A 17,152-nucleotide genomic window follows, 5' to 3' on the forward strand; every position below is an offset into this window, starting at 1 on the left:
AAGCATATATATTACTATATCATAGATTTAATTTTTTTCTCCTGATAATCCAATTTTATTTTTTATTTATTTTTAAATTTTTTATTTTTTTTATTGAAGTAGAGTTGATTTACAGTGTTGTGTTAGTTTTAGGTATACAGCAGTGATTCAGTTATATATAATTCAGTTATATATATATAGTTATATATATGTTATTTTTCATTCTTTTCCATTATAGGTTATTACAAAATAATGAATGTAGTTCCCTGTGCTATATAGTAGGTCCTTGCTATTTATCTGTTTTATGTACAATAGTGTGTATCTTTTAGTCCCAAATTCCTAATTTATCCCTCTCCTTGCTTAGTTTAATATTTGATAACCATATTTTGATGTAATCGGTTTCTTTTTAAACATGTGTGTGTGTATAATTTTATGCATTTCACGACATTGTCGTGAGAGGTTATCCATAAGTTTCACCAGACTGCCAAAAGATTCCACAGCACAAAAGTTAGAACCCCTTCTTGAATCCTTGCTAAAGAATATTAAACCCACTTACATCACTCTGAAGGTCATAGGCCTTCCGAGCCTGAATGATGTCATTCTGATCAGGCAGACAGGTCCATTCATGAAGGGGATGCTTGTAGTCTATGTCGCTTACAAGGATCTGGCACTTCTTGGCCTGCACCACTCCCATCATGTCCACTGGGCTACTGAACTTGGTCTTCCACTTCTCGAAGTCCTTCTTGTACTCCAGGTCACTCTGGATCTTGCCTGCGTGGATGGACCACATCATCTTGGGGTCGTCCTTAACATTTCGGGCCCCAATGTGGTGGCCAAGCTGTTTGCGGTAGCCTTCCTTGTACTTATACTGAAAAAAAGAATAGAGATATAAGTCTAATGATAAGGGTGTCTTATTTATATCACATTTCATAGTTTCACACACACATTACTTCTTTTGATTTTCCCCACAACTAGTGTGAGAGAGAAAGTTTGATATTATCAACTCCATTTTATAAAACAGAAACCTGAAGCCTCTAGGAGTTAAGTGATTTGTTCAAGGTCACATCATAAGCAGGTAGCAGGGCTGAGGCTAAAATGGAGAGACTCTGACTCCTAATATTTTCCCCTTCTACTAAACTATACTGCCTAGTTTACATTTGCTTAACAAGTAAAGGTAAAACATCTCGTACAATTTAACAGAATATCTACTTAATTTAAAGATGTGACTCTTTTTTCTAATAATGTTTCAATAGGACAGATATTTTAGAATATTTCCCTTTTAGTTAGAATTTATAGTGAATTCCGTGGTCAAGGATACGGGCTACATTTAGAAAGTTTTACCAGGAAATACCTCCCTTATTTGCCTGTCAATGTCACTGAACTTTCAACCATGAGAGAGTAATGCCTTGGGTTAACACTCTATCAACTTTTAAAATTCAAGAATAACACTTTATGGTCCATTTTACCATGAGATGGTCATAGTGTGGGCTTCTCCAGCTTAACAGCCAAAAAAATATTTTGATAATGGAAGGAATGAAGCATATGTCTAAGGTCTGGGATCTTTCCAGAAGAAGGAAAGTCTGGATTTGGGTCTTAAGGAGCCCTGGTACAGAATGATGGTACTGGACACCCTCAGGAGATGTTTCTCATGACACGGGAAGGACTAGAGAGGAGAAGAAAGTGGATGCTGAGTAAAAGCTTTGCTTACTCCTTAACTTGTTCTTGTGTCCAGCTATGGGCATCTTGGTAGGAGAACCTCACTAAAGGTCAGCAAAGGATTAAACAAAACTCTAAAACGTGTGCATAACTAACTTCTCTTAATGCCAGAATAAACGGATAGAAGCAGTAGGAAAGAGTTCACATTTATATTGGCTGATTTACATGTGCTATCAATGTCTTTAACAATAACTTTTTTTTTTTTTTTTTTTTTTTTACAAATGTCTGGGTCATCAGCTGTTCAACTTCTGAGGCTCAAAAACATGAGTCCATTTTTAGAGTTCATAAAATACTTATTTTTAAAGAACATAACTCTGTCTTTGACAGATTAACAGGTATACTGGACACAGTATTTTTTGTTTTCTCTGTTTTCATTCGCAACTTTGTATATGGAGGAATCATTAAGGGAAACTGAGGTTGCAGCCTAAATTTCTGGCAAGAAAAGCTGTAAAAGCTGCCATTTGTAGACATCTTTGAATAAGAAATGCCTCTTCCGAAAACATCAACTTACATCACTAGCGATCTCTCTCGATGCCTTGGCTGCTTGGATTGGAATGGCATCCAAACGCAAGTCATAGCCTTCCTTCCTGGACTCTTCCAAAGCAAGTTTATAGAGTTTCTGTAGAAAAGAGAATTAATCCATCATTATTCCTTTTGTAAAAATGAAGCTGTTTATTATTAGCTTTCTCTGTCCTACTTTAAACTACACAAAGTTAAGCATTAGTGTGGGTTTGTAGAAAACTTTGTTTCATAGGTGCTCAGGGATTTTAAGGCACATGGTGTAAACTTTGATATTTTATTGATAAGTAACTCTCAAAAGTTTTGCAGGGAAATCAGCATCTGGTTGCTAAAATTTTGTTTTGCCAAACAAGCACATGTAAAAAACCCCCAGCTTTTTATTATCACAATCTTAATATATAAAAGAAAGGCCACCTTCATGCCAAAGAAGGAGAAGGAATAAGTACAGTATTTTTTAATTGAATATATTTGGACTCATGAACAACTCAATGTGTTGTTCTTATTTTTTCCCATTTTACCATGGACTATCATCACAGATCATGATCGTTCTGTAGACTAGGGTTTCAGAATCATCACTCTGATGAGAATGTTGATCCTGAAAGAGATGCCTAGGAAAATGCTTGCAAATAGCATTAAATGATAACCAGAACACAATGAAGTGGCAAAAGGATACACAGTACAGTAACTCACTGTGTTCTAACCCAGTGCCTGCCTGCTAAATAATTGCTGAATAAAATAATGACTTGATAACCACACTGACCTGTAGGGGAAGGCTTAGAGTATAATCCCTATTGGGGTACTTCTCCATAAGCATTTCATTCCCCAGTGTCATCTTCATAAAAGGTTGGTCTACTTTGTGGACCCATCACATAGCCCAAAACTGAATCAAGGGAAAACTATCTCTTGAATCAAGGGAGGACTATCTTTTTTATTGACAATGTTGGTTTGTAGTATGTACAATAAATTAGCCAAAACATTTCACTAAGGAAATTATTACAATAGTTCATTTTTGCCTTTCTCTTCAGGATAAGGTCAGTCCTTTACTCACATCACTGTAGTTTATCCGGTTGAGTTTGGCTAGCATGATTTCTGGTGTATCAGGCATGACATGGATTGTTTTCTTGTCATTGTCCCAGGCTTCAGTATATAAGCGCTTTGAAGAAAAAAAAAAGATGAGAAAAATTATTTTGGAGTTTACAGACATTTTTTTCTTTTGATTATGAGCCAGTTACCTCTCCTCTGTACAAAGCAGAAATAAAATTATTCAAGTTGCATAAATTCCTAACTTCCATGTAGATAAATTACTATTTCCAAGAGTATTTAGCTCACTATTTCATTGATTCAGAGTTTTTACTATTTCTTATTAAAATTTTTAACAGTTCTGTAAAGTATGATTGGGTTGCAGTGTTTAATATGTATAATTGTGAAATAATTACAGCACATGGTATTTTTAACATCAGTTTAATATTCTGAAGTATTACTAAGTAACTATGGTGTTATAATGGGAAAATCATTTTAAAAGGTATCATAAATCCTATAGGAATCTTTAAAATGAAGTAACATGTCAGAATTTTTACTTCATTCTATGGTAAATTCCTATACCTGATGGTGAGAAGTGAAGACTCACCTTATTCATGTTTATAGCATTGCTCTTTGCCAGCACCTGCTCTGGAGAGTCAGTTACGCTTGTAAATTTCAGGGTGTCTGGCTGCTGGCGGTAGATGTTATCACTCAGTATCTCTCCCGCTCTCTTGGCTCTAACTACTTCCACTGAGCCAATTGGAACCCAGCCAATGCCTTTCATCCATTCAAGGTCTGACTTATACAAATTCTGCAAATCAACCAACAAGAAACACTTTTATTAGTTAGTTGTTCAGATTCATAGTCACAAAACAGATGGTACTAGAGAAACACAAAAGTACTGATGAACAGGTAAAGCTGTCATCACAATCACTCATTCACAAGCCTTATTGAATCCTGAGTATATTTTTTTCCTTAGCACTTTTTGGCACAGAGGATTGTACTAGGAACGATGAAAGATCTTTTTAAAGAGTAAAAGACATAGTCCTGCCCTTGAGGGTATTACAAGACTTTCACACAAAAGCAGAGTTTCTACAGCTTTGGAAAATGTGTTCTAATAGCTCCCCAAAAGGCCACATACTGAGACCAATGCTGTGTAAGCACTGCAGTCACAAAAACTCTTGACTTTTTTTTTTTTAAGGGAAAAGAAGTGAAATTCAACTATAGTCATGTTTCAACACACAGTAATGTTAAATTTTGCAAATCACACTCTTGATTTGCATTTTAATTGATATAATTGACATATACTAAATTCAGGTGTACAACATCATGATTCAATTGTGTGTATATTGTGAAATGATCACCGCAGTAAATCTAATTGAGCTCCATCACCACACATACCTACACTTTTTTCTCTTATGATGGGAAAATTTTTAAAAAACTCTTGCCTTTATTTTCATCTTCAAAATCACAAGACATAAAGTGTGTAATGCAGTGTTATAGAGAGAATATATTAGATATTTCCTAATTATTTATTTTGCTCTCAATAGGGCATACTAACTGTATTATTATTACTGTTGTTGTTATGAGGATTATTGTTAACACTAGTATGCAGAAGCAGCAGCAGAGATACTCACATCACTCTGGAGGTCATAAGCTTTCCGAGCATGGATGATGTCATTCTGGTCAGGCAGGCAGGTCCACTCATGCAGAGGGTGCTTATAATCCACATCACTGACCAAGGTCTGACATTTCTTGGCCAAAACGATACCAAGCATGTCCACTGGGCTGCTGAACCTGGTCTTATATTTTTCAAAATCTTTCTTGTACTCACGGATACTCTGCATTTTGGCAACGTGGAGGGACCACATGATCTTGGGGTCATCACGTACCGCTCGGGCACCAATATGGTGACCCAACTGCTTACGATAAGCTTCTTTGTATTTGTACTGAAAGAAGAGAACCCAGTAAATGAGGAGGAAGCATCAAGGGCTGGTCCCTGTTGCTCTCTCTGTGGTGATGCTTTTCTATGAAATCCTCAAGACACCAGGGGCGTTTCATCAAACGTGATGCTGTGATGCTACACATTGGGGCATGCTTTCTCCCAAAAAACACGTGGTGCTCATTTGCACACCTCTACAGAGAATAACTCCACATTGATTCCTTTATATTATGCTAGAAAATTATATGTTTCAATCACAAAAAAGGTGACTAAAAAGTGAACACTGAAGAAGCTCAATTACAGTGACAGCAGTTTCTCAGAAGCCGGTCATGGGGGTGGACGCAACTGACAACATATCAGAGGGATGTGTTTGCATGGCTGCTCAGTTTTCTTTTTTTAAGGCATTCTGAGAACTAATGTCCTCTGCGCAGATAAGCTGCAAGGAGTAGTTTCTAAATGGGCAGTTTTTGTTGATAATGAGCACAACGTTTCAGTTTTGCAAGATGAAAAGGTTCTGGAAGTCTGTTGTACAACAGTGTGAATATACTTAATACTGCTGGACTATACACTGAAAATGGTAAAGAGTAAATTTTGTTATGTGTTTTTATCATGATTTAAGAGAAAAAAGCTACCAAAATGGACAATTTTGCTACTCTTGGATTAATATTTAAGTTGTCCAGGAACCTGATATATTAATTTTTAGGGTAAAGGAATATTGATTTTTGTGGACCCCACGACAAAGAGACCTTTAACTTTTTTGCTATTCTATGTCCTTCCTCAAGTCATGGGGAAACTCAGTTAAGCTCGCTTCTTTACTGGCATCTTTGCCTTGAGTGTAGCCTGGGGAGAGCACACAAGGTTTTCTGAGTAGCTCAACATATGTTCATTTAACTCTGATCAAGGCACCCAGTCTTACTAAGAAAAGACCAAAAGATGAGCAACAAAGGAACCACATTCCAGTGTGTCTCTATGTTAGGTTACCTACTGCCTCAAAGCCTCCAAGTATTTGCCTGTGCAATGAAGGCAGTTAAGCTGGAGGATGACTACAGAGACTTCCAGCTGTGTTCCAAGAGTATGACTCCCTGTGCAGGTGGCCGGCGTGTTGGTAAAAAACGTAAGGACGTGATCAACTCTTACATCACTGGCAATTTCCCGGGAGGCCTTGGCAGCCACGATGGGAATGGCATCGCTTCTTAAGTCATAGCCTTCTTTCTTGGCTTCTTCCATGGCCTGGCGATAGAGGTTCTGAGCAAAGAAGTAGTAGCTTTTAGATACAGCACTCACGTTTACCCCAAAAATGTCTTTCTGTCAAAGGAAGACTACTTTTGGATGCATAACAACACTAGTATGTTCAGCCTTAAATAAATTTAAAAAAAAAAAAAGGTCTCTCCCTTCCTTTTACTTCCTATGTATTCAATAAATCCTTCTAGATTTTACACATTAAGTCGTTAACTCTGAAATGTGTTTGGATTGCTCAGCACTTATTCATAAAATAACCAAGAAATGATGATTTATTTAACTGCAAATTTGAATTAGGACCAATTTTACTAACAGAGAATATAATTATATAACAACATTACCACCATGAGCATGTACCTGTATTCAAACAGTGCTCCACTGAAGCTAACCCAGTGTTTCTGAACATTTTTCTCAACATTGATTTGCTCTCTATTCACTTTGTTGACTGCCAGAAATTGCTAGCAGACAGAGGGATAGCAGGTACCAGATACTTATGAGTGAAAAGGACAAAATGGATAAAATTATAATAATTTCTTTATGAATTGGGAAATATCCACTATTCAGTTTCTGTGGCAGGGCAGATGCACACAGAAGGTGGAACACAGCTTGAGAACCACTGCATTAAACAAAACACCTATACCAGTAGTATTCAGTCTTTTTTGCCTGTGAACCATTAAAATAATTTAGTTCTTTGTTATTATAATTTTAAAAAGACTTCAGAGTCTGAGAAGCATGTCATTAAATGTTTTTAATGTAGATGACTAATGTGTGACAATTCACATTCTTTTCATGTTGAGATTTTACAAGGAAAAGCTAAAGTAAATAAGGATAAATTTAATGTATTTGAGATAAAATCCCAAGGGCATTTGTTCTCAAAATTCTTTAGAAATATTTATTTTGTAATTAGAGAGTCAAATACTTTATACTTTGTATTCTTCCTTTGAAGAATAAATTCTCAAGTTTGTCCTTATGTATACGTGGGAAAAAATGCGCTTGAATGATCTTGCGGCTTCAGGCCAAACAGATTTTTTCATTCTTTCACCACTGGAAAAAGATGCAGGGCTTCAAAGAAAACACTTTTAGTATCATCAAGGCTATGTTTCAAAGAATGTTTGGTAAGTTATTTACCCAAGAGAACTAGAACAGGTAAATGAGAGTGTAAGAAAAAAAAAAAAGATATGGTTACTTTGTTTTACCTACTGAGCTAAGTGTGGAATGAAGGCACCATTGGTTAGGGGTTGAGAAGAAATTCAAGTGGGCTGTTCTGAAATCTAATCTTCAGAAGATAGTCTTTAGGGAATTAACCTAATCATGCAATTTTTTTTTAACTTTTAAATTTTTATTTTATTATTATTAATTCTTCATTGAAGTATAGTTAATTTACAACATCGTGTTAGTTTCAAGTGTACCGCAGTGATTCAGTTATACATACATACATGTATATATGTATATATATTCCTTTTCAGATTCTTTTCCCTTATAGATTATTATAAAATATTGAGTCTAGTTCCCTGTGCTATACAGTAGGTCCTTGTTATTTACCTATTAATCATGCAATTTTTAAGAAATAACTGCAGATGAAAATTTTAGAAATAAAAAAATAGCCCAATTTCCTCTCAGTAGCCTAAAAAAACAAAAACAAAAACAAAATCCCTACCCCATCTGACCTAATTTTAACAAAAGAGAGAGGCTTAAAAGCATTATTACCCTTTGGGATAGAAACTAATTCATCTGCCTGGGGTGAGGCAGAATGTCTGGGAAAAGATAATCCAACAGAGAAGCTCTGTGGCCAAGAGAAAAATTGCTCATTCAAAAATGACCGAAGCCAAGGTCAGTCAAATTCTTGTGATAGGCTCGTCCTTGGGTCTGCTTTATAACGCTAGACAAGAGGAAATCATCTCTTCATTCCACTCGTCATGCCTCTTCTTTAGGGCTGCGTTGTGATAGGCAAAAGTAATTACCAGGGGTAAAATAGTGAATATGGTCAAGTCTTGAAAATGAGTACTTAAAATTTTCAATGTTCTCAAACTAAAGGGAAGTCTACCCTTTTTTTTTTAAATGAAGACACAAAAAACATGTAAGAAATCAACATTTATCTTGAACAAACCAGATAATTCTTGACTTTGGCGAGAACAATTGGACAAGAAGCTGTTTCTGTGGCAGTATTTCTATTCTGCAAAGATATGTGATGACAAGTTTAGTGGAGCTGGAGATAGTGTAAAAAAAAGTTTTTTTATTGTCCTCAGGCTAATTTTGAGATGGGTGAATTTAAGAATTCTTATTTCAGTTCTTGTAAATAAACTGAAGTTATTTTGAGCACATGAAATACATCAAATTTTCATGGTGACTTGAGTGTAAAGGGAAGAAATTAAAGTTTATTAAGCAGCTATTGTGTGCCAAGCTCCACACTGGGCATATTATACATACTACCCATTTAGCTATCACAAAACTACTTCTATAGACATTTTTATCTCATTTTACAGATGAAGTAAATAAAGAAAAACTCACAGGACAAATTTTGAAGCAAGTACTAATCTGATAAATAGCAGTAACTTTTTAAAATTAAAATTACAGTATGATGCAATCATTGATAGTTGACATTGAGAGTTTCTCCCCCTCCTGACATGGAGATATTTTTGTATTTATCTATTTCCCTTTCTATTTTTTTTTATTGAGGTATAGTTGATTTGCAATGTTCTGTTAATTTCTGCTGTAACTATTTTTGAATACAGTGATACATACATTCATGGCAGATTATGGACAAGAATAAATAAATAAAACTAAGCTGTCTTAGTTTGGAGAAGTCCATAATTCTGACCTTTCTACTACATCAGCAAAATCAACACAGTCAGGTCAAAACTAATGGTCTTACCTCACTATAATTTATTTTATTTTGTCTTGCCAATATAATTTCAGGTGTATCAGGCATCATGTGGATTTGGGTCTTGTCATTATCCCAGGCTTCTGTGTATAAGCGCTGTGAAGGATGAAAAGGTTGATGAATTAGAACAACAATGTTTGTTGTGAACAGAGGTTTCCAATTTAGAGATCATGACGACATGGAGAGCCAGCCTCCTCACTATCTGGGCTGTGTGCTGCATACCAACATTCTTCAATCTCTCTGATGTTACAAGATATTTGTTGTCACTAAATATAAGTGTAAGCTATGAAAAGAAAATGTGTGTATGTTTCGTTACAAGATCACCTCCACTCCAATTAAATTAAAAGCAAGTATTTTCCAAGCATATGTACACATCCATACGTACTGGGGCTATACAACAAATCCTTCCCAGGATTTTGTTTGTCTATTAACTGCAAATGTACCTGGATATGCCATCTCTAGATTTCTTCTTGGTAAATGTTATGAAGATTTGCACCTGACTTGTTTGTTCTATACGTACTTAGATAAGTACCCAACAAGAAAGAAACCTTGATACCAAACATGTTTAATTGTTACAGACTTAAAACAATTTAAGCACCAAACAGCTGTCCTACTCCTAACTCCATTTGATAAGAGATGTCAAAGAAGAAATTCCCACATATATTTTGGGAATTCTAATACAGAACTCAACCAAATCACCATACACTGGATGGCAACCGGATAAAACAAACCAATAAAAAAGACTAACTTAATTAGTCATAGATATTCTCAAGGACATATAGCTCTGTTTTACTTCCCCCCAAACTGGGGGCTCACCTTGTTCATGTTGATGGCGTTGTTCTTGGCCAGCACCTGTTCCGGGGAATCAGTCACACTGGTAAACTTCAGCTGGTCTGGACGCTGGCGGTACATGTTTTCACTCAGTATCTCTGCAGCTCTCTTGCACTTGACCACATCTACAGACCCAATGGGGACCCAGCCAATGCCTCTCAGCCACTGGAGATCTGATTTATAAATGTTCTGGTGAGATCAAACACAAAAGCAAGGATTATTGAAACTGTTAGGACACTTGATTTCAAAAATGAATAAAAAGGACTGAAAATGTGGATAGCCAAACTTCATGTCTATGTTTTTAAAAATATGAAGCCCAAAGCATCAAGCTGATCTCCCTGTGCTCTGTAGTAGCTTCCCACTAGCCATCCATTTTACATTTGGTAGTGTGTATCTGTCGATGCTACTCTCTCACTATGTCCCAGCTTCCCCTCCCCCCAGTGTCCTTAAGTCCGTTCTCTACATCTGCATCTCTATTCCTACCCTGCCACTAGGTTCATCAGTATCATTTTTCTAGATTCCTTATATATGTGTTAGCATACAGTATTTGTTTGTCTCTTCCTGGCTTACTTTACTCTGTATGACAGACTCCTAAAGGGGTGGGATAGGGAGGTTGGGAGGGAGGCTCAAGAGGGAGGGGATATATGTAGACATGTGGCTCTTTCATTTTGTTGTACAGCAGAAACTGACACAATACTGTAAAGCAATTACACTCCAATAAAGATTAAAAAAAATGTGAAGCCCAACTGGATATAGTTCATGGTATTATGTTCTCTCTAAAAGAAAAGTAAGGCACAGTAAATTAAGGGTGGAGAGGAAAAAAACATTATTTTTGTCTGAGGGCTTTACCTATTCCTAGGCCATTAACTATATTACTGTGTATTACCATCATAAGCATGGTCAACAGTGGTATTTAATGGGTCTCAGTACTCACGTCACTCTGGAGGTCATAGGCCCGTCGAGCATGAATGACGTCGCTCTGGTCAGGCAGGCAGGTCCACTGGTGCAGGTAGTTCTTGTAGTCCACGTCACTGACCAGGGTCTGGCACTTCTTGGCCTGCACCACCCCCAGCATGTCCACTGGGCTGCTGAACTTAGTCTTCCACTTCTCAAAGTCCTTCTTGTACTCCCTGTCACTCTGCATCTTGGCCACATGCATGGACCACAACATCTTGGGGTCATCTTTGACCTCCCGGGCTCCAATGTGATGGCCGAGCTGCTTGCGGTAACCATCTTTGTATTTATACTGAAATAAAAGTAATCATTTTAAAAATAAAAAAATGAATGAAAAGGGCTAAGTCTTATTAATGTAAAACTTTATTATTTTAAAATTGGTAATTCTTGTAGAGAAATGAATCATCTGAGTATCAATTTATCTCCTCATCCTAAACTCTGATTAGACTTCACAGCCATACTCTAATGGGAAGCAGGCCAAACTACATAGTTCTATGGCTTGCAGACATTAAGTCTCCGGAAATAAAGGCAGCAACACTTTTCAGAAAATCAATCGAAGTCATATACTGCCTTTTTTTTTTTTTTCATTTTGGGCCAGTGGAATCATTAATTCAGAAGTTTTACCTATAATTTTGAGAATGCTACTCCTGAGTGCTCAGGAACCATTTCACCCCCCAGCTCGCCGTACCCCACCCAAATCTGGCTCTGCTGACTTTCACGGGACTCCTGAAATAGACTGGCTTATGTTTCCATCCTGCATACCTGCTCTACTGGAGATCAAATTTGGGTGAGGTTTGTGGGATTCCTTGAGGGGAGAAAACAGATTCTTTAACTACAAGAAGGTATGCTGTTGGTGGTGATGTAAGAGCTGACCTCTGGATTATCTTCTCTCCACTTCGGGCAACAACATTACACAAATCCTAGCATATATTTACAGAAGTCTGAATTCTCCGCAGAAGGAACTTTTTTCAGAGACAGCGGAAAGAGAAATCACGCTATTTTGTTGGTATTAGTTGTTTTTGGTTGTTGTAAGACTTTGTTTTTCATTTTTCATTTAAGAAGAACTCAATATTGTATCTCAATTGTATCTCAATAAAAGTTCTTAAAACAATAAAAAGAATTCAAAAGAAGCATTTAAGGTAGTTTTTAAAAGAAAGGGTCTGCAATCCAGAGCAGGTCTGGGGAAAGGTGAATTTTCCTGAACCTGGCTATACCAGATCTTTTTCTTATGTTGAACCAATACATGTAACCAAGTTTTTTTCCAACTCTTCTGTCATTTTCTTATTTCTATGTGCTCAAAATATGCAGATGAATGCCTCATAATTATAGATATGAACAAATGTAGACTCAAATTCCATTTTTTACTGAAGTTTAGGACATCTCCTCTGCATATGGGACCTGATTATTAAAATCTTTTGGAGTTAAATTATCAAATGGCTTTTCAAATGAAAAATATTTCATTTAAAGCACAATAAATGTGCTTTAACTGGTACCTAGATGCATCTTGCTGTTGTAATATTAATTCTTTCATCCGCCCACATACATACGTGGAGTGTTGGTACTCACGTCACTGATGATGTCCCTGGAGGCCTTGGCTGCCACGATCGGGATGGCATCGCTTCGCAAGTCGTAGCCTTTCTTCTTTGCTTCTTCATTGGCAAGTTTATACAGAGTCTATAGAAGGAAAGTCAGAGTTAAAGCAAAAGATTTAAGATTTTATTTATTTATTTAGGTTGCGTCAGGTCTTAGTTGCGGTATGTGGACTCTTAGTTGCGACATGCATGTGGGATCTAGTTCCCTGACCAGGGACCGAACCCGGACCCCCTGCATTGGGAGGACAAAGTCGTACCCACTGGACCACCAGGGAAGTCCCAAAGCAAAAGTTTTGAGAGCAGCAATTTGGAGTTTATCAGGTGACATATCACCAAATTTAAAAAAGGATAGACTCGAAACAATCTAACTTTCTAGCGATATTGGAAAGTAAATAAATTATATTTTACCAAAGAAAACTATGTAGCATTAGAAACAAATGAAATATGTCTGTAAGCATTAACATAGATTAATCTATTATTTATATCATTATAGATTAATATATATAATATGTAGATTATATATTATGCATATCAACAGATTAATATAATCTAGTAATATACATTGATGGACAAAGCATCAGTCTATATATATTTCTAAGTGAAAAAAATTGCAGGATGATACGCTTCATACTATTCATTTGCATATAAAATATATATTTACATATTCTTATTCATTGCTTTATTAGTTAAAAATTTTTAACAATCATGTAATATTTTATAATGTTTAAAAAATGAGTAAGAAAAAGATTAAAGTATACCTTAAAACAAAATTAACTTGAGTATGATCACAACTTTTAAGATTCTAACTTTTGGCTGCAACATATTAGTAAAACATGCACCTATAAAACTGCATTTTACTTGAAGAAACAGTGGTCAGTGTTGCTAACAGAGAGCACTTCTTCCTCATGCCAGAGGTTCCCCTTCTACAAAAGGAGCGCGATTATTTCCTCTCTGCCCCTGGGGAGATGCAGTGATTTCCCGATGTATCTAACTGGTAGGGATGGGATAGCAGGGCATACCCAGCTCAGCTCTGACCTGCTCCCTCTAGGAACAAGCCCAGTGCCCTCTGCTTCTCTGTGCTCTAAACAGGACTCATCCCTGAGGGAGGTGAAGCTGACTATCCTGCTCCAGTGCAGCCCGTACCTGGATGGGGAACTTAATTCTGGGGTTTACTTAGCAGATTCGTTTGGCTCTCATAAAAATGTCCTTGAACCTAACTTTAGTAGTAAGAGATGTGAGATTTTGACTTCTAGTTCCACTCCTTTGTTTTACTTCTCAATGTTACTCAGGATCCAGGTGGGAAAAAGGTGCATATTATTAGAGGCCCCGTTGGTAGGGCTGCCAGACTTAGCAAATAAAAAGACAGCATGCCCAGCTTAACTTGAATTTTAGGTAAACAACAAATAATGTTTTCATATAAATAATGAACCAGTATTACATCTGGTTATCCTACTCCTTGGAAATGCCAAAAATACGCCTCAGTCCCACTGACCCACACTGGTAAAGACCATAAACGGTAAAGCTAACGGGACTTCAGTTTGTCCCTGGAATCCTATAGTGTATGATATTCAACCCGTAGATGAAAGGTCAGATGGGCTGAGTGTTCATATCACAGAGCTACATGCACCATGATAGCTGAGGCCCGACAATCTCCACAAAAGTGTAGAAAACAAACAACAACAACAGCAACAACACAAGGGTGGCCCCCAGGATTTTGCCCCTACCTCACTGTAGTTGATTTTGTTCTGCCTCGCCAACATGATCTCCGGGGTATCAGGCATTATGTGAATTTGAGTCTTGTCTTTGTCCCAGGCCTCTGTGTATAAGTGCTATCAGAGAATATGTTGATAGAAAACCATATGAAATAGGAATTACAAAAAGTCAAATAAAGCAGGAATGTTATCGATCATAATTAGGAAAAATAAATCAGACTAGGATATAAGGCATTTGACTGGAGGTTTGAGTCTTTTTTTTCTTAATACTTATTTATTTTGGGCTTAGTTGCGGCACACGGTGGGCTTTCTAGTTGTGGCATGCAGGCTTAGTTGCCCTGTGGCATGTGGGATCTTAGTTCCCCAACCAGGGATCAAACCCACGTCCCCTGCATTGGAAGGCAGATTCTTAACCACTGGACCACCAGGGAAGTCCTGAGGTCTGAGTCTTAATGATAGTTATCAGGGTTACATCTGGGGATAACAGAAATTACTTAGAGGGTTCAAGTACGTCATTTAGGAGGTTTAGAGGATTTCAATTACATCATTTAGGAGGTAAGCATGACCCCACACGTGCATGGATAATTTTAACTCGTTATTAACGTCTAAAAACCTCTTTTGGCATCTTGGAGAAGCTTGAGGCAGCTGGGGCTCACCTTGTTCATGTTGATGGCGTTGTTCTTGGCCAGCACCTGTTCCGGGGAATCAGTCACACTGGTAAACTTCAGCTGGTCTGGACGCTGGCGGTACATGTTTTCACTCAGTATCTCTGCAGCTCTCTTGCACTTGACCACATCCACAGACCCAATGGGGACCCAGCCAATGCCTCTCAGCCACTGGAGATCGGACCTGTAAACATTCTGTGAAGAGGAAAGAGGCAGGAACTATTCAGCAAGACGGAAAGATTTAGGGTAAATGTGCAAATAGAATCAATAATGAAGTACAATCCTGGTTGTTGCTGTTGGTTTCATAGAAATCAGGCTCACTGTATCACACAGACTAATGGAGGAGGTATGTTCATAAACGACCCAAAATGTAACAAAAAAATTATCAAATATTTCAGGTTGTTAGCACAAGAGGAATGAAAATGACTGCCGTCTGTCAGCCAGCTCAGTGGACGTTCACTGTCCGTGTGCACAGGAAAAGACTGCCAGCCCAGAGTGGGAGAAACCACACACATGGCCAACTGTCAGTAAGTAAATATTAGATCCAGTCAAATGAAACACTCTGCAGCTCTGCAGCTATTAAAAGCCACATTTTAAAGAATATCAATGATTGGTAGAAATGTCATTAATGTAACACTAACGAAAAAACAGCATGTAAAACAATGTGCGTATAAATTACATGAGCAGGAGTGAGCTTTTTGAGTGGCTGGATTATGCTGGATTCTGTGTATTTTTTTCTCATATTTCAAAATATCTGTAAAGCTCTTTGTTTAATAACAAAAAAGAGAATTTAAAATATAATAATGACATAGAACCTCTGAAGCCCTGAGGCAGACCTTTGGCTACTTTAACACTGTCCAAGATTCAGGGTAATAAATGACCATCTCCTTGGTCCAGAACCCGTCCTTTCCCCACCAAATTCTCAGGATGGGAAGCGTGTACTCCTTTCCAGAATTGTCTTTCCATATCCTTATTTAACACTTTAAGCCATTTCTTCTGCTAAAGACTTTTGTGTACTCATTAGGTATTCATAACTACTTCACAACGGTGGAATTGGACTTTCGCCCAGCTCATTTGAAGGATTTTACCTGTAACGGCAACTAAGCAGAGCATACAGACGGCTATTTTACTGTCTAGACTGAAAGCTTATTGGAATTGCCTTATGCTGACTAGTTATAGCACCTTAAATAACAACAGCAAGAATGGGAATGATAACATTATACACCTCTGGAGGGCTTCTTAACTTTCGAATGTTTCCCACATTATTAAGACTGTGTCACCATGAAAAGGAGGTGATCTCGAAAAGGCACTTGACAAATAGACGCAGGCAAGCAGTCTGTCAATGCTATCACTCTAAGGGTGACAGTACCCATTTTTAACTACCTTTCACGTGCAGGCAAAGCCTTTCTTTGCAAAACACAGGGTTCTGCATGTTGTGGAAAGCTACAGAACATATGTGGGATTTTCCACAGGTAGGCTGTACAATTTCTAGGAACGGCCATTTAATGTATAATTATTGTTCATTCATGTTATTCTCCAAAGTTTTCTAATGCTTAATAATCCCTTCAAACATCTATAAAATATATGCTTCAGGAAACATGCTACTCACACCCAGATTTGAGATCATGCCTCTGTTTCTAATAGGTACCCGGTTCTGTCATTACCACGTGACCTCTCCACAAAGAGAGGAGAAAGCGTCAGTGAAATGACCCAATAGCTTTCTGACACAGTAATTTCTTTTACTTCATAAGAGTAATACAATTAGTGTTGTGGTAGTATTCTAGTAATGATAACCTTATTTGTTTTGCAAGGAAGCTAAAAACAAATTTCTGAGTAATTTTTTAAAAATAAAAATGTGTTGTTTCTTTCCCCCTTAAAGAATAAAATAAAATATCTCCCTGTGGTCGACCCTGAATTCTAACATTGCTTAATCCCAGTTTTATTTTTATAAGACCAAGTCCAGTTGGTAAACTTCACGTCCTTATAAAGCCTAGTAATGTAGCCACAATAAAACAATAAAACTATACTCTAATTCAAATATCATTCACTAAATAAGAAATCCTAGCTTGAGTAGGCCAACGGGTTGTTTACAAAGGATAACT

At 37.2% G+C, this 17,152-nt stretch overlaps 1 protein-coding gene across 10 annotated transcripts in view; it reads right to left on the minus strand.

The window, feature by feature from the left end:
• The window catches only part of NEB (nebulin), a 234,760-nt gene that overhangs the window by 95,769 nt on the left and 121,839 nt on the right, over positions 1-17,152 (minus strand). For all 10 annotated transcript variants that reach the window (XM_057744557.1, XM_057744559.1, XM_057744556.1 and 7 more), the window contains exons 87-98: positions 15,042-15,245; positions 14,398-14,502; positions 12,648-12,755; positions 11,062-11,373; positions 10,113-10,316; positions 9,288-9,392; positions 6,314-6,421; positions 4,872-5,183; positions 3,842-4,045; positions 3,263-3,367; positions 2,207-2,314; positions 536-847 (exon numbers count right to left, since the gene is read on the minus strand). In XM_057744557.1, coding sequence (XP_057600540.1) covers positions 536-847; positions 2,207-2,314; positions 3,263-3,367; positions 3,842-4,045; positions 4,872-5,183; positions 6,314-6,421; positions 9,288-9,392; positions 10,113-10,316; positions 11,062-11,373; positions 12,648-12,755; positions 14,398-14,502; positions 15,042-15,245 — 2,187 coding nt within the window. The remainder of the gene's footprint in view (positions 1-535; positions 848-2,206; positions 2,315-3,262; positions 3,368-3,841; positions 4,046-4,871; positions 5,184-6,313; positions 6,422-9,287; positions 9,393-10,112; positions 10,317-11,061; positions 11,374-12,647; positions 12,756-14,397; positions 14,503-15,041; positions 15,246-17,152) is intronic.

The sequence above is a fragment of the Hippopotamus amphibius genome, chromosome 8 (genome assembly GCF_030028045.1).
Source record: "Hippopotamus amphibius kiboko isolate mHipAmp2 chromosome 8, mHipAmp2.hap2, whole genome shotgun sequence".
Lineage (NCBI taxonomy): Eukaryota > Metazoa > Chordata > Mammalia > Artiodactyla > Hippopotamidae > Hippopotamus > Hippopotamus amphibius.